Below are 24928 nucleotides of genomic sequence, written 5' to 3' on the forward strand. Positions count from 1 at the left end.
TTTAATCGTAAGACTGACTAGTGACAGGCAAGTTATTCACAAATCTGCTGAATACGCATAATGAGCAAAAACTGTCCATTTCCGACCCACTGGCAAAAAAACATTGTGTCACAAAAGTAGTTGACATACTTTGCAGTCAGGGGCCAGAAAGTGGTGACCAGTGGCAACCTGGCAACTGTTAATATTGAGCCCTGGTAAGTGTAAGGGCTCGATTAAACTTCATGCTCAAAACACATACGTGCACATATCATGGCTGCCACATGTTCCCAGCATTCATTTGACACATCCTCTGAGCATGTCCTCAGAAATTAATGTGATGCGTGTGTGAGTTGCAGTACCAGCAAAAAGTCAGTGTGATAAAAGTTGGATTGTGACGTCAGAGTCTGTTTATTACCTGCATGTGACAGAAACCCATTTTGAGGATCCTCCGGGATTGATGTGCATGCTTTGAAGCTTGATGTGGTGAAGCAAAATTCTGACATACAAATGCATTTATGGTGTTTTTATATTCAAGCGTCACATTCATATTCCCCATCGTAATGACATGATACATTTTAAAGGTCTCACAGACCATCTTCTATGCCATCTTTTTTTTTTTTTTTTTTTGCACTTGACAACCGCATCAGAATTTACGGTGTTTTACAGTGTATTTGAGCTACAGAGGTAGCTATTAAGGACGTGGTGAAAAGGTGTATTTTGTGATTAAGGCCTTGTTCACACGGGCGTTAAGTTTTTGGATAAACGAACTTGCTCTGAACGTCCTAGACGTTTATGTTGCATTTTGTGGTGGCGATAGATTGACTTCTACACCAGCGTTCGTTTGTCTCTGTCTAACGCCAACCTGCAGCCCAAATTGTAGTTTGTGTGTTAACCTGTGGAGTCAGTGTTGGGAGCTGGATATGAAAGCCCTTGTCGTTTTATTTGAGGTGCCTCCTTTCAATATGGACCATTTTGCTATGTTGGATATTAATCTTCTTGTTTTAAAAATACTGTAATACGGCGACGAGAGAGAAAAAGTCCCCGCCGCTACTGGGTTCATCCTCTGACTGCACAACGTCGGGTTAAAGGAAGTTTTTTTGTGCTTTATGAAGAAATGCGATATATGGGATATATCCGGTCCTCCGAAGCGTAAAATAAACGTGCAGAAAACGAACTAGAAACGTTTTCCTTGCGTTCGTTGGGTTTTGAACGGCAAGAAAAAGCTGCATGCAACGTTTTTTTGATGCCGTATAAACGCGCTGCCGGACAAACGCACGTCACCAAAGCCCGTGTGAACACTCTCATTGACTCCTACATGTAGAAAACACTCGGCACTTGATCCTCGCTCACCGGACGCTACGAACGCAAAAAAAACGCTTGATTTTAACGCCCGTGTGAACAAGGCTTTAAGTGGATATTTCGGCTTTAATCTCAAAATGTCCACTTTATCCTCGTAGTTTACTTTATCATTAAAGTAGACCGTCGTAAACGTCATCTTAAAACCGACCCAGTTGTTAATCGCTATGTGCTTCTGAGGTTTCCTCCCGACCTGACAGCAGCAATTGCCACACAGAACACATTACATTTATGATATTCCAGCTCTCTGTACATTTAGAATCCTTAGATTTATACTTGATATCACTTTCATGATGAAATACATTAAAGTATGTATGTTACATTTTACAGATAAGTCGTTAACCTTATATAAATAATGAATACTGATAATAATTACACATGTTGTGGTGGCGAGGTCTGTCTTGCAAGAAGTCATGTCCCTGGTGTTCCCTGCCTGGAGTTTGCGTGTTTTCTTGGTAGGTTTCCATAGTGTGCTCCAGTTTCTTTCCAAAGACATGAAGGTTTGGGGATTTGGTGATGTGTATGCTTGTTTTCACCTTGCGATGAGCTGATGTCTTATCAAGGGATTGTTTCTGTCTAGAGCCCCATGCTTGCAGGAATGGGCGCATCTCTCAATTGATGGATTTAATCATTAAATATCCTTTTCAGAGATATTATGGCAAGGTGTCCTTGGAATTTAATGGGTGTCTCAGGCAATTCACAACACAGCAAAGCTGAACCTGTTTTCACCGTGAGGGTATCTCGCACTGCCACCTGGTGGAATGTTCCAGATTTACTTAAAGTGCACACGCAAGTATAAACAGTACAATGTTTGCGTAGCAGTAGTGTCCGCTGGAGCATGCGTTGCATGAAGTATAAACCTGGCCTGAGAGTATTTACCATACCATCTTCTTAGCCCGCTTAATCCAAAGCAGGTTTGTAGTGAGCAGTAGCCTAACCCAGCAAGCAAAAAGGGCATGGGAGGAATAGCCCCCCAGTAAGGGTGCCACTCCTTCTCAGGTAACACACACATGCACACACCCACAATGGCCAATTTAATGTTGTCAATCCACCTGACTTAGTTATTCACCTAACAAACAGAACAGACTTGAAACATTTTAGTTAGAATAGTAATTAAAATGTCTGTTATAAATCCAGTTGTCACAAATTTTTTTGTGTTTTCTGTAAACACAGATTGTCTAAAGTGGACAGAGACATTATGCTGTAATTCTAGTATAGTCCTGTATGTCTTCACCTTAAGAGCCATCCATCTATAACAGGGGTGCCCACACTTTTTCGGCTTGTGAGCTACTTTTAAAATGACCAGGTCAAATTGATCTGCCTACATTAAAAATTATATATACTGTATATATATAATATGAGTATCAGAGGTGGGTAGTAACGGGTTACATTTACTTGAGTACATTTGTGAAGAAGAAACGCTACTCTTACTTCACTACATTGGGCAACACTCGAATCGTTACTTTTTTTCCGTTAGATAAAGTCTGACAGACAATTTTCAATGCTGTCAAGTTGCGCACGCGCCTTCCATTGTGTGTCTAGCTCTGACTCAAGGTTTTGAATGTTCCCCAAATCAAGGCGCTGCAGCTTTGAGGACAGATGTTGCATTTTTCGTTTGAAAGCATTATATTGACCATGGTTTTCTTTTTTCCTTGCAGCTGTAAATTAAGCTCATTCAACATGTTAGTCAAATCAGGGAAAAAAAATACCAAGACTAGCGCCCATTGATCATTGTTAAGTTTCTTGTATTCTGCATGTTTAATGACAAGGAGAAACTTCTTTTTTCTCCGGCCAGGGGTCTTGAAATCTCAGCAGGAATTTCTCCCTAGCCATCTGCCTCAACAAGGCATCTTTTATCATCTCTCTATCTTGGAAGGACTTCTTATGCTTAATGATCGAGTGACTCACCCAGAACGATGCTTCGGTGTGTCTGCCTTTGCTTTTGAATTCAGACGAGTAAAAAATGATGGCTGTCCGATTAACTGCGATTTTAGTTCCCTCTCCTTTCTCTTTCTCAAATCGCTTTTCGGAAGGAAGTCAGTTTCGTAGTTTGTATGAACAGTTCCAAAGTGCCTTTCCACATTTTCCTTCTTTGGAATAGCAATGGTAGATTGACAGATCAGACAAACACACTTCTATTGTGACATTGTGAGAGAAAAAAATCCTCTTCCAATTCCACATACAGCTAATTTTTCTCCAGACGATCAGGATCTGCATAATTAGATCTGGACCACCCTGTAAATAAAAGCTTGTAAACTAGTCCATTATAGTGAAGGAGTTCAGTTCAATTCATTTTATTCTTACCAGACTTGCCTCTCTTTACATAAACATTTTCAAATACAGAATAATTAAAACACATGTAATCAAAATACCAGGCTGAGCACACTATGCGGTGTATACCTACAAATGGGCAAATGTATGTGTGTGTGTATATATAAAGTTAGGTACTTAATATAGTTTTGCTTTTCTACTGAATAGTTCTTATTAAGTTAAGACCAGCTAACCGTGCATCCAGGTATAGGTGAAATGAATGTCTCAATATACGTTGAATTTCTGACATTTGGAGTACATCTTTGGTGCTAAAGCTGTACTGGACCTCAAGTCTCAAGCAATGTAAGGAGGGAATAACTTTATTAATATGGCCACTATTGAATGCTGAGAAAATAAACAATGGAAAAGACGTCAATCATACTTGATTCCCAATGTTGTTATTAAGCAATTTGAATAACTGTCCAAACAATGGAAACAAGCATATGCAGTGCTAAAGTAACGCATTTTTAGCTGGGATTTAAATGCATGGATAAATGGGGCATATTAACTGTTGGTAGGTAGATTAATCCAGAGCCCATGGTCTATGTAGTTTAAGGATATTTTAGGCATATGGACATTGCCAGTGATATTTATGGATAATACACCATGGGATTTACCTTTTCCTTATCCAAGTTTATGCTATACTGACAGTCAATCATTTTAAAGTGTTAAAGTTATGTTTTTAGATCTATTTGCTAATTGCTCTTAATCTAATCTAACTAATCTTCTGGTCCAATGCTATATGAGTGAGTTCTGCCTCTAAGATATAAAAGTGCAACAAATCCTGAAAGAGACCAGTCATTCACAGACTGCAGTCACTCAGTTTAGAGATACCAGTTAACCCAGCTACACAGCTGTGAGATGTGGGAGAAAAGCTCATGCAGACAAAGAGAAAGCTACAAACAGGACTCTTGATCAAGGGGGAGAGACAACCTTGGGATTAAAAACCAGAAATCTAAATATAATGCACAATTGTACTTCCTAACTTGTTCATTTTTATGTTTTTTTATCTTTGTTCCTGTCAGCATCCCCTTTTAATTTGTTTGCTTGAATATATTATATATATCATATTATATATATAATATTTATATTTATTATATATATATATATATATATATATATATATATATATATATATATATATATATATATATATGTGTGTATGTATATATATAATATATATATATATGTATGTATGTGTATATGTTTTCATGAATGTGTTAATCTTTTAAACAATGTTATTTATTTATTATTTCTTTACAGTCTTGTCCAGTGTGAAGATGAGCTTGCAGTGGACAGCGGTTGCTGCCTTTCTATATGCTGAAGTGGTTGCTTGCCTTTTGCTTTGCATTCCCTTCATATCACCAACTAGGTATTGTATCAGAGAGGCTGTGAACTTACTTTGTTATGAAGACTGACTTTAACTTTTAATATTTTTTTGATCACAGGAAAAATAAATGGAAATGAGTATAATTTTTGAAATGTAATCTGATCCCATTTCAAATTATTATACATTATTTACAACTTAGCAGACAATTATTCTTATATTTATAATTATTGCGTTTTAATTTTATTTGATACTTTTTGTAAATACAATACTATAATGGCATATTTTTATAAGTAAATGAATAAGAATGGAATTCAATAATACACTATTTAAGTTTAACGTTAAAAAAAAAAAAATGATTACTGTCAGTGTACCCTGATGTCAATGAATGCATCTTCATTACACTGCTGTTTCATTTCTTCTGTCATTAATAACCATTGGTTGCTTATAATGATATATGAATACATCTTTAGGAATGATCTGTCCAATGTTTTCCGTTCTTTATCACTTACTGTTGAATTAATGATATGTATATGAAACATTACACTGTATTTGCTAGATTAATATGATTTCCAAAAAAAAATTTGTATGTACGTGTAATTTTCCTTTGCTTCTTCTGCTGAAGAGCTGACTATGTTTGTGATCCAGTTATATGTCGACCTTTAAAAAAACAAGATGGAAAGATGATGTTTTAAAAAGTTAATTATTGACTTTTTTGACTAATTTTATTTTAGCTTTCTTTATTTGGCATGGCTGAGTGAACTTGGGTAACTTGACCTGATTACAATTTTGAAGGGAAGTTGCATTCTAAAAGAGCCGCAGAATGATTATCAAAGATGCAGTATCATTTAGGATTATTTAAAGCTTTAGGCTTGCTTTCAATGTCTCATGTCAGCTGCTGTGGTATTTTAACATCCACCTTGGGCACATATAAAACAGACAAGATACAGATACTCGAAATAGACATTCAGATCTTCGGGTGTTAACTGTGTCCTAATTTTGACCTCCAGCCTTAGATTAGATTTTTGAAAGTATTTTTACCTGCTTGTTAATGAATTATTGAACTGAATAACTGGCTGTCTCTTAGAATTTTTTTTGAGTCTAGGCACATCCTTGAAACCATTAGTGCTCTTTGTTTATTTCAGCAGTTCTTTGGTGACCTCTTTGTGTTGTTTGAGCGGTGCCAGACATTAAGCCTAGTGAGAAACAAAAAGCTATTTGTCAGCACTGGACTGAACTATCCAAGTCAGTGTCTCCAGTAAACTTGGATCCTTTGCTTAGGTGTACTCGCACTTGTGCCTTGCATGGAGTCCCAGCCTGTCAAGTGTGGGTCAATTCTGAATATGCTGTGAGAATGAAAAGTTTAGAAATTGGATTAAAGGAGTAAAGGATGTATCTACTACCGATTTGGTGGGAGGATGATTAATTTTATAGTTGTATTTAAATTATTTTTTAATGATTATTTGTTTATTAAAAAGAAGTACACATTTTAAAGTGCTCTGGTAGAGTCTTGTGATATTTTGTAGGTTTTCTTAATAAAGGCTGTTAAATATTTAATCATATTTCCTTACTGATGATAAATTTAAGCAAGTTTAAAAAAGAAAAAAAGATTGTAAATATTGTTGTCTTTAACTATTGCTTTCACATATTTATCTGAAAATGTAATTTGTTTTCTCATACTACTAGAATTAAAGGAATATTACAGCCAAAAATATTTTTTTCTTTTTTTTTTTTGTTGTTTTTTTTAGTGGTGGCTGAGAAAATGTTTTAGTCTTGTACAAAATGAGAGAAAACAGTGATGTAATGGAACATAATGGTGACCAGTTCTGTTCAACAGCAAATGCTGTGAAAAATGTCCATGAAAGAAAAACAAACATTTTGCATAACTCAGGTTGCATAATTCACATGTTTATTATCTGTCTATAACCTGAAATGATGCAAAATGTGTGCATTATTTCCAGAAAACTCTTGATAGAAGATAAACAGGAAAGATGCATTCCCATAATACTGTCTGTTGAATTGAAGATTTGCCTCTCCCCTTTATTCATCGATCAAGAGTCCTGTTTCAATTGAAGCACACAACATGCTGAGTTTTCAAGAAGTGTTAATATTTTAGCAAAAAATGTGCACACTTTTCACATTATAAACATACAAATGGATAGTGTATAACGAATATGTGTATTATGCAACTCAAGTTGTGTGAGAATTTCTTTGTCTTTTTTCCATGAATATTTTCAGATCATTTGCATTGAACAGAACTGGCCATCATTATGTTCCATTACTGTTTTCTCTTGCTCAGCATGAAAACATGCAATTAAAAATTTCTCAGCCACCACTATAAAACTACATGCTGTAATATATCAACCAAAATATTTTTTGGGTGGAGTATTACTTTAAACGTCAGCAAATTAAGCAACTATTTAAAAATCCTGGCAGTCTCTGCCTTTTCATCTGGAAAAAAATTAGAAAGCCATTTTATAAGTATTTAGGGTACATCCAAAGCACAAAGCTAAATTATCAAAATAGTCTCTCTCTCTCTCTCTAGCAATGTAGGTTTTCCTATCTCTTCTTTCTTGGCAGCTGACATGTTTTTCTAGCTACTATTGACTGTCAGTAGAAATTAGATGAATTTCTCTATTGCATAGCTCTACTTCCTTGTCACATTCTACCAATACTACACCACCCAGTAGCACTCTGCCTGTTATTTGACCAAAACAAAGATGCTGGCATAGAATAAACTGAACTAGCAAATACTATGCAATTAGCTTAGCTTAGGCAGACCTCACATATGGCATTTTAGGGATATATTTTATTAAAAAATCTGGAACATGCTGGCAAGTAATTTAGAATCTGTGATAGTAATCGTATAATTTGTACTGGTTATAGAGGTTGGGAGCATTCACTGATAGCACATTGCCACACACACCAAACCACCACCTGGATTGGGACCCGAGTGCAGTGGGTGGCGTTTCATGAAGATCAGAAATTGCTGCATCGCCTTTTAGTAACTTGTAAATTGATATAAATTTAATTGTAAGGTTTTAAGATTACTTGATTTTTCTCTTCCAATTGTGGGGAATTTAAATCTTTTGTTTTAAATTTCAGTTATGTAGCTTCACCTTGTAAATATGGTCCTAAAGTTGAGACAATTGCTAAGTGGTATCTTTACCAATAAATGCAGCCGTATTACTAGGTGTTCTGGCACTGAGCTTGGAAGTACCAAGTTGTAGGTTCATTTCCTGAAGCTAGCCTGTGGCCAGAACAGCATAAGTCTGTTATATTGGAATGAAATATTTATATGAATTAAAGTAGGTTTGAATGATGGCTGTAACTGTCACACTGTAGCACTTTTAGAGCTCTCATGGAATAGATTGACAGTTTCATTTTCAGTACACAAAAGACTGTAGAAAGTAGTGGAATTCAAAGTGTCAATTTCACCATGCGCAGTGTTCTCCAGTAATCACTGATTTTTTTTTTTTTCCCCTAGATTTCTAAATTACTTAATTATTAAATGCTGGTATGAGTTTAGTATTGATTACACAGTTTCTACAAGTAGGTCTTATGTTTTAATGCTATGCCTGTTAATCATGGTATCATTTTGTTGGAGTTTGGTTGCTGTGCAGTATAATCCTAATTAAAAAAAAAAAAACCCCTATAACCTTCTAAAATTATTTGCGCTTTTTATATTTTTTATTTCTAAAACTAGCTCCCCTGCTCTCTTTGCACACCCACCCCTGCGTTTGGTTTACCAGATGTACAATTTAAATTGATTGTTATTTTCATGGGATTTGTTGCATATGCATTAAAAAACGATACTTGTCCTTTATTTCCGGCCCAGGGCATGGTTACATCTGTTTCTCACAGGACGTATAACGCTGCTCATGTGGGGGCTGAACGCACGCTAAGGAGATGCCGTCGGATCATCTGCTGTCTTTCTGCTGCTGGCGAGTTGCCTATTCTGTTTGTCACATGTCGTTGTTTAAAGAGCTGGGAGCACATGATGCGTGTCTGCCAAAAGCAATCCAACAACTGCTAGGTTAGATGTCCGTGGACTTGTCTTAAATGATGCTCACTACCTTGTCTCGCGTGACGTTGTAAAAACAATACTTGTCCTTTATTTCCAGCCCCGGGCGTGGTTAAATCTCTTTCTCGCAGAACGTATAATGCTGCTCACGTTGTGAAGGGGGGAGGGGTTAGGGTGGCTGAACACACACAAGGAGAAGTTGTCGGATCATCTGCTGCGAGCTGCGTGTTTTGTTTGTCGCTTCTCATTGTTTTAAGAGCTGGGAGCAAGTTAAAGTGTCTCTCGCGGGACTTCAAATTGTCTTCTGAGAAGATCACGTCTCGTCTCCCTAGTCTGCCTCCCCAAGATTTTTTTTTATAATGGAGAAATAACGTTAACATTTTTTTCCTTTATTAAGTTAGTTTGTCCTAGAATACACTAAGGATAAGGTGACTGTTCTTTTCTTTCTTTTTACAGATGGAATCGCATCTTCAAGTCTCGACTGGTGCAGCTTATTATGGCATATGGAAATACCTACTTTATAGTTCTCATATTTATCTTGACCTTCTTGCTGATTGGTAAGAAACATGTTGCTGTGTGCTGGGGAAACCCTATAGAAACCCCAAAAACATCCACCTATCCATGTTTTAAACCCACTAATCTTGAGCAGGGTCGTGGAGAAGCTGGAGTCTATTCCAGCAAGCATTGGGTGCAAAGCAGGAGCAATCAATGGACAAGGCACCAGACACATTCTCTCTCTCTCTCTCTCTCACACACACTAGGGCTCAATTTAGTAATACCAATTTAACTAACCTGCATGTGTTTGGGCTATGAGAGTAAACTGGAGCAACAAGTAGAATGTGCAAACTCCACCAAGGGTCTCGTGGGAGATGAACCCTAGTCTCTTTGTTGCAAGGCAGCAGTGCTACCTTCTCAAAGAACATTTCTAAACCTATTCAGATGCTTAAACTTAAGATTTTTTAGATTAAGGCACTGAGATAAGTGCCAAACTAAAAATGTTATTATTTTTGGTGATTTTTTTTTTTGTAAGTATTTTACATGTTTCATTCTAAATATTTCAAATGTTTGATTTTTATGTATAACATTTGTATGTTTCTTGGTTATGTATGAATTTTGCACGTATTAACTTGGTCCGTAAGGAAGCAGAATAAATATAAAGTACAGTGTAATTTATAAAATTATATAACTAAAACTTGATGGACAGGCAAACACTCCACTAGCAAGGTTACAAATGTCTGGATAATTCTTTAATAAACAAATTTGTGATGAGACGTCCAGTATAACCTGTCATCATTTCAGTTTTGAAGGAATACAGTGGCTACAGATTTCTGTATTATCAGAGATGATACCTAGATTGAGCTGAATTACATGCCATTTGTGTTTTTATGTAATATTTTGTTAATGTGTTTAGTGTTCTAAGCATTAAGTGGGAAGTGCACTATAAGCAGTGTATATTAAATTGAATTTGAAAAGATTCTTCCTGGGATAACCCAAGAACATTCGGTGTAAAATTATGCTTGCATAAAGCCATTAAGGAATGCAACAGCACAAAATAGCAACCATTTATGTAGTGAATATGATTTATGACAATGTTAATAAGCAGGTTTGTCCTCTGCATAAAGAAATTTAAGAAAATTAATCATGTATTTCATTTGTAATATTAATTAATCTCTATGGTACTTTTCTAAACAGATGCAGGTCGTGAGGTCAGAAAGTACAGTGTCACAGAGAAGGTGGATTTGACCAATAATCCAGTAGCAGTTGAACATATTCACATGAAGCTCTTCAGAGCACAGAGAAACTTGTACATTGCTGGGTTTGCCTTGCTTCTCTGGTTGTAAGTGTCTTTCTTTCATATCTCAAAACACATCTGTTTAATCAGTTCAAAGATTTTCACAGCATTTATGACTGGATTTTTTTATTGTAACAAGCTTGAATCACTGTGTAAAGTGTAAAAATAAAAAGAATTTTGCTAATTATAACAGATGCCATCCTTTCAAAACAAGTACAGGTTTATAGAAATAAAATAAATTCCAAGTCTGCAAATATTAAATCATAGGCTACAGAATTCATTAATGGATTATATTGCTCAGGGTTTTCTCTCACATTATTATTTATTTTGCTCCAGAAAAACTGTGAATAGATTATAAAATTATTATCTCAGCTTCCTGTTTTTAAATGGCAATACAGTTTCATTCATTCCATTTTAGCTCCATATGGTGCCAGCTAAAGGGTTGGAGATTTAAGGCTGGCCTCTGCTTTAAAGGGGTAACATGGTTCCAGCTTTTTTTCTGACCCAAGACTGTATGTAGCCCCCTGTCAGCTAAGAAGTTTTCTAATGTGCTGGGTTGCCTGGTCTCTAGCATTCTGAGGCAGCATGTTTGCTCATAGGTACACAACTGTCTGTCTCACTCTTGGTGGATGTTCCTCCAGATTACTATACTTAACAGTGCCTTCTCAGACTGGCATGAACAGGACTTAATCTTCTGCCAGGGTGTTACAATAAGCTTTCCTCTTCTAAAGGTGCTATGTGATGATGTGCAAGAATGAATTCAGAAAGAATAGTGAAAATGTTTGCATAAATGGTAAACCAAGTAGAGTTCTTCTTACCAGTACCACTGTGATATAGTCACCATTTTAAAATTAGAGACACAGTGATGCTTCCTTCTTGAGGGTGCAAAAGGAACTCTTAGTCAAGGAGATATAACGTGAAAATTTTAAGTATTTTTTTTTTATTTGTTTTTATGAGAATACCAACACTTTATTGTAGAGTAGCTCACAGGAAATTGTTTGCAGTGCTAACAAACCATGCCAATGTGTATGCAATAGCCCTGACAACTTCCAACATGCACTTAACAAAATGGTAGTAAGATATGAAAAGCAAGAATAACAATTAAAACATTTCAAAAACAAACTGATATGGGGAAACATGATGTTGCAGTGGTTAGCACTTATTGCCTCCTGGATTTGAGTTCTAACCCAGGTCATTGTTGATTAAGAAAAGTTCTAAGCCAGGTCATTGTTGATTAGGAAACTGCACATTCTCACTGATGGCTTTATTTGTAAAAAAAAATTGCCGTTATGAAAAACGTTTCTCACCTATCACGTGCATTGTTTGACCTTCTGCCGTCAAGTAGAATATTCCACAGCTTTAGAACCAGCACAACCAGGTCCTATAACAGCTTATTTCCCCAAGCTGTCAGACGTTTGAACTCCTACTTGTCACCCAGTGCCATTTCCCTATAGCATTGCCCCAAATATGTACTGTCACTTTGCAGTCTGCACTTTAATAAGGATATTAAGCATTGTTCAAGCTTATAGTCCTGCATCTTTTGTCTTGTTATATTGTGTTGTTACTCTGGATTTTGGTAATGCTATAGTGTGTGTTAAATGTATGTTTTTTTTCCTATGAACCAGGGACTGTAAGGAATGAAATTTCATTCAATCATATACTATGTATGTGAATGAATGACAGTAAAAATTGAGTTGAGTAAAGCTTGTGTACACACAAAAAGAGGCTTGAGATATGTGTTTCCAACTTCCCACGCAAACGCTGGGCTTTATAAAAGTAAACTTGATGGGTCAACAAGCATATAGGGGGAAATTTTGTATTTTTACAGAAGCTTTTAAATATATTTCAGAAACTAAAAAGGCTGCTTGCACAGCTCCCAGAAATAGGATATTAATGGCAATACTTACTCATGCGTATGTAACATTTCAGAAAAAACTGAGAAATGACATCCTTGATCAAGCAGGGCAGTGCAGCTAAATAACAACTTGCAAACATAATAATTCATGTCACTGAGCCATTATTTTAATTTACATTGATGTAGCAATGCTTTTTTGATGGCTTCTTCATTAGTCCCGCCCTTTGGACTGTTGAGCATGTATGTGAGATATAATGTTTTTGTGGTTAGTACAACAGTGGTGTGCCCTGGGATGTTTTTCATTGCAAAAAGTGTGCCACTACAGAAATATTTTAGGAAACACTGTCCTAATGTGATTGGACCACTTTACTGCTTTTGTAGTAAGGGTACCTAGCGACAATGAAGCTGCTTTTGTTAACCGCAAACAGCTACATTGGTTAAAGCATTAATCATCCAAGATGTGGCTGGCAAACATTGTGTCTCAGTGGCCTGGATCAACCTGTGATTCATTTATTTGTAGGCAAGTATCTTTGACAGATTTGATGGTGCTGTTTGTTGTGGTTGGCTTACTGTTAAGCAATCGCATCATTACATTTACCAAATTATATTGGCTTACTGTTCAAACAATTTTTCCTTACAGCACCAAGCCCCCCCCGCCCCACCCCCCAGAGTACAGAGGATATGCACTACAAATCCTTGCATGATTTTGAACTTTAAACTGTGGAGTGCAGCCAGATACTCTTGAATGCTGGATGCAGGGTCTTGATGCATCAGGAGAGTCTAGCTGCTTTACCAGCTCACAACATTCTGCAGCATCGTGATTGCATATGTATGAGTTTGATTAGCATCCTCCATATATGGATGTTTCAGGGCAGCATTTGACGCATATTCATGAACGCATATTTATAAACAGTAAATTGTGCAGAAATATGTGAACATCAGGTTTGACAAATCTGATTTATTTATTTTTTGGGCATATATTCAATTTCACACGCGAATCTATGCAAAGTTTTATAAATGAGGGCTCTGGTCTCTATTTCCAAGATGTGCATGTTAAGATAATTAGAAATTTCAGATTGGCCCTTTTGTGGATGTGAGTATTGATGTGTGTGAAAGTGGCTCCTGTAATAGACTGGTACTCCAACCAAACTGCCTTGTACCCAGTGCTGCTGGTATGCCCACCAGCAGATTTCAAAGATAAATTAGACTAATCAAGTCTGAGATTGTTATGTTATAATCTAATTTAAATAAATATATAAAGAGAGAATTAAAAAGTAAAGGCAACCTACACTATAACACTGGTAATTGTGAGCTGATGTGCATAACAGTTATATCACTTTTATGATGATTGCTGCTGTTACTTTAATGAACTGGGGATGAGTAGGCTGATATTTCTGTGTAATATAGATGTCTGCAGATGGAACAACACAGACCATTTTCTGACTGCCTCATATAAATTACTCTGACTTTAATTTTATACGGGTTCATGCCACACGGTAGCTTAAACTTTAATCTTCCCAATTTGCCTGTGAAGTACAAAAATGAACACCTTAATGTGATGAGATAAAGGAATGCATGTGACAAACACTCCACTTCAATGCAAGAGTGGCAATATCACTCCTTATATCTATTATATCTCTTGACCACTAAAGAACATATAGACAACATATACACCAGGAGATTTTGTGTTGCTTATATCACTTTTGGTATATTTAAACTTATTGGCACTTTGGTCTTCTGTAGGATATTAGAAGCACTCTTCTCCTCATCATAAACTTCATAAAGTCACTGGTATACTCAGTCACAGGAGTAGTTTCACCTTTCTCCAATCCTGCAAACTGACTTGGCATTCTTCATGGAATTGGTGATGGCATGGCTTTGAAATTATCCATATTTTCATCTGTGTTGTGTCTTCTGAATTTTGTTTTTCTCATTTGTATAATGTACAGTATGTATAGGGTGGTCCAGATCTAATTATGCAATTTTCATTACACCATAACTTATTAAGTTTATTACATAGAAAATCACCCCAAAAATCCCAGACCATCGAGAACTACGCGAACTGATGACAACTGAAAGAAGTGTGTGGCGCTCACAATATCTTTGGAAAAGGCTGAAGGTCCAAGTCTTTAGAGTCCTGGTTTCTCACTGTGATAATATCTCTCACTGCGCAAGTATAAACAGAAAACTGCTTGTGTAGCAGCAGCGTCCATATTCTTATGCTGTGATGATAATGAGGACAGACTTTATTTTTTTTATTTAACCTTGTATAGAGATGTTGTCGAAGGTTGCTTGAAGTAACTAAAAATGCATTTTTCTTGTACACAAAAGCCTCCCTATACAAGAATAGCAGTCTGTCAAATTTTATCATTTAGTTATCTTTAGTTAGCTTGGAAAGTTACTCATACGTACTAGGTAAGACAAAGATTCTTTTTATTTTTTGGGAAAAAAATATATTTAGCAGATAATTATCTGAGAAGTGCAGTGTATAGCAAACAAAATAAAATTATGCTGGAAAAGAGCCTGCAATAATAAGCTACACTGAAACAGTCAGTGATGATAAGGCCATGCTCTGATGGGTGGGCTACTTCTCTTGCATGAATATTTTCACCATACAGGGATCCCTGGTAGCTTTCTGTGGCACACATTCATTCAGCTGGCTGCTTAAACTGATATATTCTCTGTCATGTGTTGGTGACAGAGAAGAGCTTTAGCATGTGGTTACTAATTATGTGTGCAGCTGTCGGCTGTACATTATCTCAAAGCCTCTCCCATTGTAAAGATTATTAGCACACAAAACCTGTTCCTTAGATGAAGTGGGGATTAGTTTCAGGCTTTCTGTTGCATACTTACACACTAACATTGAAAAGGGCCTCTGCTGACATAGTCTTTATCTGCTTGTCCTTAAGAGGGTTATAATGGAATCATGGCAAGCAAGGCCAACCAGATTTCCCTAACTTCTGCAATAGTCTCTGGCCTCTTCTCTAGATTTTCAGACAATCTTATATAACTCCCCTTTATATATTAGATCATTGACACTATTCTGAGGTTGCCTCAAATTGGTAAACTCTTTATACTGTCACTAGGATTTAGCCCAGGAACCTTGCACATGGGTCTTATTTTGGCCACTTATATTTAAAAAAAAAAAAAAAAACTTTCTTTAGGTCGCTCTTCAGTTCAGGTTTAGTGGAACCTCTCTATAGCCTCTACCTTCTAATACTTGTTTACCTGAGACAACTACTCCTTCCTAATCTGCAAAGAGAACCCACTACTTTCTGGGAGAGGACTGTGACCTCAGATTTGATACTGCTGGTTTTAATTCTAAGCACTTCATACTCTGCTCTAACCACTCCAATGCATGTCGGAGAACACAATTAGATGAATAGCAAGGACATCCTTATCCAGAAACTAAAGAAAAACAAGTCTTAGGTTTTTAAACGGAATGCTAAATTTTACGATGGTCATCTGGCTTTAAAAATATCCAGTAGCAATCAAAAAAGCACCCTTGTCAGAGTCCTATACCCTCTTTGAACTGTTTCAGTTTTAAGTCAAGAAAGGCACACCACAGCTCCCCCAACCATTAACTCTTGCACCTTTCACAAAATATAACAGAATGTGTAATCCACACCTTTTTTCAAAATCACAAAATATCTGTAGACCGAAATCGCATAATTGCAGGACTCCTTAAATATGCATGCAAGGGGAAACAATTGGTCCACTATTCTATTTGAAGGAAGGAATGTACGTTACTCATCCAGATTCTAAATATCGGCTATTAGCTAGAGTACTTGACTTAGCACCCTAGTGTAGAATTTATCTGTGGTGGGCTGAGGATGCCAGTCCCATTGAACATATGACACACCCACCTTTCCCATCTTTTTAAAAATAGAAATCGCCGTCCGAGTCTGACATTCCCTATGTACCAGTCTACCGTCCATTCAATACTGAAATGACACACTAGCTAAAACATTCCCATAGTATGACTTTCATCGTGTTCAATTGGATCTCAACCACACTCTCAGTTGTGTCTTTTCAGAGTGTCTCAACTGCCACAGTGACCTCATTTACATAAACCCAGCACAACGAGAATCCTCCCACTATGCCCTCAAAGTTTGGGTATTTGGTGCAAAAGGCTAAAAATAATTTTTAAGGTATGAACTGTAATAGCACATACGTAAGAGATTATGTTATAAATAGGAGTCACAAGAAGTAGTGGGTAGAAGTTGTGACAGATGATATGAATAGAATGATCTCAACTGTTGGAATTTATTAGGCCACAGTAAATGAAGAAAGTTGTTTTCCAGATTTGTCTTTTCCTAGGTTTACAGTAAGCAACTCCTAATATTGGAAAAATAACAATTTCCTTTTTTATTTTATTGAAAATGTGAGTTTAAGTATTTGTTTAATAGTTTATATTCTACTTGAATATACCAACATTCTGATAAAATTATTATTGTTGAATCGGGTTTACTGATTGTAAGTATTACAATTATTTTGATACTACATTTTTCAAATGTTAAGAGTTTTTGAAGATATGCAAAATCACTTATTAAAATGCAATGGTCTTCAATGTGTAACTTATTTGTAATTTCACTCTCACTTTTAAAGAAGTGTTCCACCCCAATTCTTTTTTAAATCTGTTACTTACATCCATATGTTTTGCAGTGATGACTGAGAATAAAGTTTTTGAAGTACAAAGGTAAAAAGTTTGATATAAAATGACCAATACTATGCAACGGCGAATTATATGAAAAAATGTCCATTTTAAAAAAATATAATAATTTAAAAAAAAAATTAGCGTAACTCATGTTGCATAATCCATGTTTTCCAATTGTTAGCTCACAGTACACAAAACACATGCATTTTTTCCCTAACTGGAAATGGATTCACATAATACTGAGCTTTATGAATTTAAGACAAAACTATTGCCAAGTGATTCGAGTGAGGAGGCAAATTTGGGCCAGTGAATGATGGCAAGAGGCAGATTCTTTTTTCAAAAGCACAGTGTTATGTTAATGTGTTCCCTGTTAATTGTGTTGGGAGCTAATGACTAGATAACTGACATATGGATTATGCAACATGAGTAATGAAAGAGTGTTTTGTTTTTTTTTTTTGTTTTTTTCTCCACATGTTCAGCATTGGTTACCTTTGGCTTGTGTTGTATCAAACTTTATCTTTGTTCTCCATGAAAACATGATATTAAATTTTTTTTCATGGTCATCATTATAAAACACACTGGTTAAGTAACATATAAAACAAATATAATTGAGTTTGTCTTTAAATGTGACTTGGTCCCTGGCAGTATAGATATCATCTGGGAGGGTACAGTGCTAATCATATGCTGTGCCATGTACTTTACCTTCTGAGATGTTGTTTTTTTCTTTTATATTATTGTATTTTACAGTACTGGTTTTTCTGGGAAAGTATATTTAAAAACCTGGGCCAATATACTATAGAAGACAAGTAGAATTGCTTATAATTTACTGTATGTTAGGCTAGCATTTACCTTTGGGTCATTTTTCAGTAGACTAGACATTATCTGGTATAGCTTAGCATGACAGCCCAGGAGAATTCTTCTATTTTTTTATTATTTAACTTTGTTCATTAGAGCAATAATGAAACTCCCAGAACATAATAAACTATCCACGTGTTTATTTTTAATATCTGAAACTCCTTCATTATAGTATAACTATGGTATAGTATTTTTGTGTACACTAACTGTTAAAAGATCTTGTGTTTATTTTATTTCTTAAGAGACAAAATGATTTTTACCTTTCGTGGGGAGCAGTGGAGAAACATTCTTCATTTCACTTGCCTACATAAATATTGCCTTTTTGTTGCCTCAATATTAAGAGTATTCGTCTTTTAAAATATTTTCTTTTTTCCCCAAACATCTTTTTTTAAATTTATTTAATTCAATAAGGAAAGGTAAACAAAGCGTGTTGGACAAAGCATTTTTTTTACAAAAACCCATTTTTTTGATTTGTAGCATAGTACTAAACTGGTAGTTTGTATAATTCAAGGACTCTAAGCTTTTAGGTCAAGATTAAATCACCTTGACATGCATTTAAACTAAGTTCAAGTTTGACTTTTATTTTAAAAATATCCTACTATCCTATCTTAACACAGCCTTGAATTTGAATATTAGGACACATCTTTGTTACAATATTCACACTCTAAAAGATGTCTTAAAATACTAGTATATTTGTATTTTTTTCTCATTTGTTTAAAGTAGAGCTTATAAGTCACTTGTCATTTAATACATTTCAAAAAGATAGTTCATGGTCCCCAAGTGTTGTAAAATGATTTGATTAAATAGACTGTGAAGTCTCTTGGCTGCTGTTTAGTGGCAGTGATTTATTTTATTATTCTTCTACCCCACAGCCTGTTGCGGCGTTTGGTAACTCTCCTTTCACAACAGGCCACATTTGTGGCTTCCAATGAGGCTTTTAAGAAGCAGGCTTTAAGTGCTAGTGATGCTGCCAAAAAGTACATGGAAGAGAATGAACAGCTGCGAATGGTGAGCAACTTACTGTTTTTGGCTCAAGTCTTTTACTAAAATATTGTTTTCCATTCAGACAGATGAAACCATTATTAATTTATGACAATAATAGTAATCTTTTACAAAGGGAAGGCTAACATCTCTTTCTATACTTATAAGTTCAGTATTGCTTAGTTCAGCTTGCCTTTTTTTAGAATAGATGCCTAAACTTTGGAGAAATTTCAACTGGGACAAACAACTTGGGAATTAAGAGTTTAATCTCTTTGGTTGTTTCTTATCGTTATCTTCAATATACATTTGTTGGAAGCAGCCCTACTAAAATATTTCACCACACACTATAAGCCCTTATGTTTTATTATTAATTTGATTATTTGTTGAATTGTGCTGTAGACTTTTTGAAATAACAGTTTTTCTGGGTTTAATTAAAGTTCTGATAGGCAGCTAACTTTCTCATGGTTATGTATGAACAATTCAAAATTGGTGATTTTTTACCTCTAATCAAAGTAATTAATTATTTATGTTGTCTTTTTATTTTGTCTTATTCTACATTCTGAAAGGTGTAGTAACTTGAGATTTACATTTTTCACAATTATAGAAATATTTTTATTTTTGCAATAGCTTTAAGTAATTAACTGTTTTTTGTTATTTTTCATTTTTGTGTATACTTTGCTTCCCTAATTTATATTGTGAAAATGACAATTAACAAGAAGCAAACTGCAAGCAGGGAAGACACCAAGGCAAATGACACTGAATGCTGAAAGGCAGCAGCTACTTCACTGCTCATTAATAAATAACAGTATAAATAAGTGTTTCTTAAACTTTTATTTTCTAGAGAATCGCAGTCACAAGAGGTCATAGTGGAGCAATATCAATTGTTTAAACTGCCTGCAGCACTATGAAATAAGTCTGCTTAATTAAGACAGGAGTTCAATAAAAAGCAAAAGTGATGGTGGTTGGGATGAAAACTTGCAGCCACAGTGTGTCCCTAGAAGTGAAATTGAGAACCACTGTTGTAAGTTGTCATAAATACAAATTCGGGCTGTTTGCTCTGCCCCCAATTCCTTGGCATCTAAAATACGTTCACAATACCATTTTTTTTGGTTTTTGACCAGTTACTGCTGATCTGATTCTATTTCACAGACAGTTCTGTCTGGGGAATTGGGCAAACATTTCAGCAGCTTATTGTAAGAAGATTGTGGAAGGCATCCACAAACGTTTGTGTCAAATTAAACAATTTAAAGGCAATGCTACCAAATATTAACAAAGTGTATGTAAACTTGTGACCCACTGGATTTGTGATATAGTCTATAAAAAGTGAAAGAATCTGTTTGTGAACATTGTTGGAAAAAATTACTTTTGCCCTGAACAAAATAGATTTCTTAAATGATATTCCAAATTTATGGTTAGTTAGTATAAAATCCATGAAGGGGATTTTATGCTGTCAGTTTTAAAGAATTCACCCTAAGTATATGTAAACTTCTAACTTCTAACTGTATAAGCTCAATTGCCTTAGCTTGTCAAAATTCCAGACGTTCCAGCAGTGTGAAGTGACTGTATGGCTTGCATGGAAAATATCCACCGTCAATTTGACTAAAGAGTGTATATCCACTTAAGAAACAGGAATTACAGCATTGTGGAATAGTCTGCATGCATTTGTTAGTTTCAAATCTCTGTCACTACTGCTTGAAAGATTTGAATGGGGACACTTTTAGCAGATGAAATGCATTGTAGTGTAGTAAAAGAGCTTTTGTGTGTGTGTTCTTGGGTGTGTATAGCATGGGTGTGGATGTGCAAACGTGTGCATGTTTGGGTGTATGTATATATTTACCTTTTATGTATGTATTGTCAGATTCCTAAGTAGGAGATAAGCTTTTCTTCTTAGTGCTCAGTTATTCTGCTGAGCTTACTAATTTCTGATGTATGTTGTACTTTTGATGTTTTTGTTTATTTTTCCGTAATCATGTACATTTTCAACTAATGATTTTACGTAAATCCTGAAATATGTATGTTTTGTGTGTCCAGAAATAAGTGCATGCATCCCTTCAATAGAAAAAGGACACAGGTAAACTTCTGTATATAGAAGAAAATCCATGTATCAAAAAGCACCCTGCTAACAAAAATAGTAGCTGACTAGTACTGATAGTTTTTAACAAAATTATGCTATTGAAGGAAAGAAACCGCATTTGTTGGGAATTATTCCCTAGAGGCTGTGATTTTTAGAAAGGCAGTTTATAATATCATATCCAGTTCCATTGAAAATGTCATAAGACAGATGAGTTGCTCTTACCAAATTCTTTACTTTACTGTTATTATTGGCCAAAAGAAACTTGAGCCTTATGACTAAAACTAGGGGTTTCCCCCCTGCTCGCTTCGCTTGCCAGACACTTCGCATCTCTGCTGCTCACATTGTGAAGAGGGGGGCTGAACGCACTCCAAGGACATGCTGTCACTCCTCCGAAACCCCCTCTTAAACGGTGATACAATGGGAAACAAATAGTTTTTTTTACCTCCTCTTTGCTCGATCAGCTGCTTGCTTGCCGCGCCACGTGATCTGCATCTCGCACAGCGCTTCGAACATTTAAAAGCCTGTACAGCAGCTGTCCTACTCTTTGTGTTTTATTTCTGGCCCCGGCCATGGTTAAATCTTTTGACACAATGTCCCGTCTCAGGGGATGTGAGTTCTTAATATTTTTTAGTTTATAATTTAAAAATGAAATAAGAATCTGAAAATCAAATAACATCACATTAAAGTTCACTAAATTCTGAAAAGAATGATACCAAACATATACAGTATATGTAGGTTTTAAAATAAGCCCGATTTAAAGCGTGACAAAAAATGCGACATACAAACATCAAATGGACATCAGATCCAAACATCACCGTTGCACTTCAGAATAGATGTTATTTAAGTTGCTCTAAACTGATATGTTTGACTTATGAAGGGTTTTAATTATAGATAAATCAGTTACTGTGATTTCAAATTGCTGGTAATAAACAGTGTTGATTGGTGAAATTCACCAAAGCGTTTTTTTTGAAGTGCCTATGCTGTCTTCACCTTGTGATAATAATATGCCAAAGACATCATAAAGGTTTGGGGCAGCCACCCATATATTGTTTTTCCCAGCTGCAAAAGGGTTTGTTGTTATAGAAATACGATTTGCATCTCACAGAGTCCAAACTAGAACTGGCTATAGTAGCCCAAGATGGAGGCTTTAAAGGCTTGGAGAGGAACTGATGTCATAAAAATGGCCGGCTTCGGAAGTTACGTCATCGAAGGGGCCGGCTTCAGAAGTGACATCTTCTGAGGCGCCAGAACCTTGCAGGATTTCCCAGGAAAGGTCTGTAGGGAACTGAGAAAGACAGTCAGCGCACTCTGCCGCCCCCGGTCAGATGTTTCATTACACTTACTCAGGCCCTTTAGCTGCTTCCTACTCGCTTGTGTGTGGATGCATTGTGAGGCCAGCATGGCATCATAGAGCTGTAGCAGCCAATGCACAGAACTTTCACCCCTACCTGCTTTAAGATCATTGCCAGCATGATTGTGGCCATTGCTGGGACTAAAGCACATGAGCGAAAACAAAATAATGTTTAATGAAACTGACTGCAATCCCCAACATCCCTGTTTACCAACACGCTTGACAGTGCTGCTAGATATTTTCCATCATTTCTCGTTTTACCAAAGGAAAACCCTGCCGTTCCATTCACCATTGTTTTGACTTCCCTGAAGGTCTTTGATTGCTGTACTCCAAGTGAGAATTCATCTGTGAACAATGCACAATAGTCCTGTTCACAGTTAACAAAGTAATACCCATAACACCTGACTGGGGCATTGGACAAGGAAGCCCCAGTGCTAGCACAACAAAAGTCATATTGTTCAAACATTCCATCAAAAGTTTTCAATGCAAATTTCGTAGCGGGGAGTAATTTGAAAGGTGCTTTGATATTTGTTACAGACTGAGAAGTTGTTGTACAACCTTTTTTTTCTTTCAAAAGTCACTCTACTACATTTGAAACAATGGATGATCTTTTACTCTATTTTTTCATTAAAGAAGCATAGCTAATATTGTTTTTCTTGTAGAAGTATGTTTCTTTTCTTTCACAGTTTGTATAATAGTAGAAGAATTTCATGTGGATGTAGATGTTAAAAATATGCAGTTTTGCTCTTTGCTGCCTCCTCACACTGACATAAATACTGTAAAAGCATTGGATGCCTCAACCATGACATAGATCAGTTCACTTTCTCTCTTTGTTGGCTTCATGCATATGGCCTTGTAATACTGGTGCATCTGAGTAATGACCTTTTGTACTGTAAACTTTCTGAGTATCTCAACAGACTGCAGTTTAAAAAGAAACCAGAGAGAGATTTAGGCTATTGGCAACCAGGACACTGCTCTAGGAATACAGTATGAGATAGTTTTCATTTCAATCTAATAACATTATTCATTTTTATGTTTATGCAACATGATAGATTGAAAATAAGTGGGTTAGGAAAACGGATGGATTATTATTTATTACAATTCTATATAAATCAAGTATAATCCACATTGGCCTGTTGCTTTTTTTCTTTTATTTTAAGACCAACCAATTACAGTTGAAACTTGATTTATATACAATTAACCTTTTTATTTAGCTTTCTTTTTTAATATTAGTCACTGTGTCTTAAAACGTTTTTGCTTTCCAGATATCTTAAAGTTTCCCTATCACTGAGATTTTAAAAGGATGGTTGTTAATCATATGGTGTTTGTAGAGTGATATGACAAAGTTGCAAAAGAAACAAAATATAATAAAATTGTTCTTATGGCTTAATTTACCCCAGTTGTATTTTGAAAGGGTTTACAAAGATAATTTTTCCCATACTGCAGACTTAATGTTATTTTTAGATTGCATTCTGACACTAAGATGTGGACTGTTACACCTCATGTAAACATTTGGAGCTGGAGGAGAGACGTGTTCTTCTGCTAATAAAAATAGACTTGCTTGAGTGTTACCATAGAGACCATAATTTTATTTCTATTTTTAGTCTGCTAGCTAAAGGCACACATCTTTGACTCAAGTGCTTGGAGCAGGAACCCACATGATTTCCAGAATGATTATGCTGTGTTTTATGGAGTGGCCTATGTGCACAGTATCTTCACATTTTATCATTTTCAGTTTTATTATTATTTGTATTAGCATTATGAAGGTTTTCGTGATAACTCAAATTAGGTCTGAATTTTTGAAGAATTCCCCCAAGAGACCCAAAACTTCTGCCATATATATTTTTTTTTTTCACAGAAGCAAATTATATATCTAAAAATAAAATGACATTCAGTAAGAAATAACGCACCTTGCAATAAAACAAGCACCATCACAGCTTGTCATTTGCTATTTATTAATTAAGTGAATGTGGTCAGACATACTGTAGTATTGTTTGCTCCTTCTCTTCTGTCTTTTTTTTATTTATTTATTTTCATTTGTAATCCTAAATCATAATCTGTAAATATTTGAGAATCAATTTAGTTTGGATTGAGCTGCCATTTCAACTAAGAAATTATATGCTTCTCTTTTTATTTGTTTTTTTTCTGGAGTACTTTGATTTTTGATTTTCATACAGTGATGCAGCTTAGACAAACAATATTGCTAGATGCATGCCTTCACTACAAATAATTAGCAAACCAATTTCTTATATAATTCTCCAGCATTTGGTAATTTGTACTTATAAAATATATAAAGTAGTCGTTACCACTAGTTGTGAGCATGGACATCTTTATATTAAACCACTATAGAAGTCCCTGCTATTGCTT

At 35.7% G+C, this 24928-nt stretch overlaps 1 protein-coding gene across 1 annotated transcript in view; it reads left to right on the forward strand.

Moving 5' to 3' along the window:
* bcap31 (B cell receptor associated protein 31) overlaps window positions 1-24928 on the forward strand; it is an 80613-nt gene that overhangs the window by 35958 nt on the left and 19727 nt on the right. The window contains exons 2-5 of the mRNA XM_039776087.1: window positions 4909-5017; window positions 9453-9553; window positions 10689-10833; window positions 19028-19163. Coding sequence (XP_039632021.1) covers window positions 4926-5017; window positions 9453-9553; window positions 10689-10833; window positions 19028-19163 — 474 coding nt within the window. The 5' untranslated portion in view covers window positions 4909-4925. The remainder of the gene's footprint in view (window positions 1-4908; window positions 5018-9452; window positions 9554-10688; window positions 10834-19027; window positions 19164-24928) is intronic.

The sequence above is a fragment of the Polypterus senegalus genome, chromosome 13 (assembly GCF_016835505.1).
Source record: "Polypterus senegalus isolate Bchr_013 chromosome 13, ASM1683550v1, whole genome shotgun sequence".
Lineage (NCBI taxonomy): Eukaryota > Metazoa > Chordata > Cladistia > Polypteriformes > Polypteridae > Polypterus > Polypterus senegalus.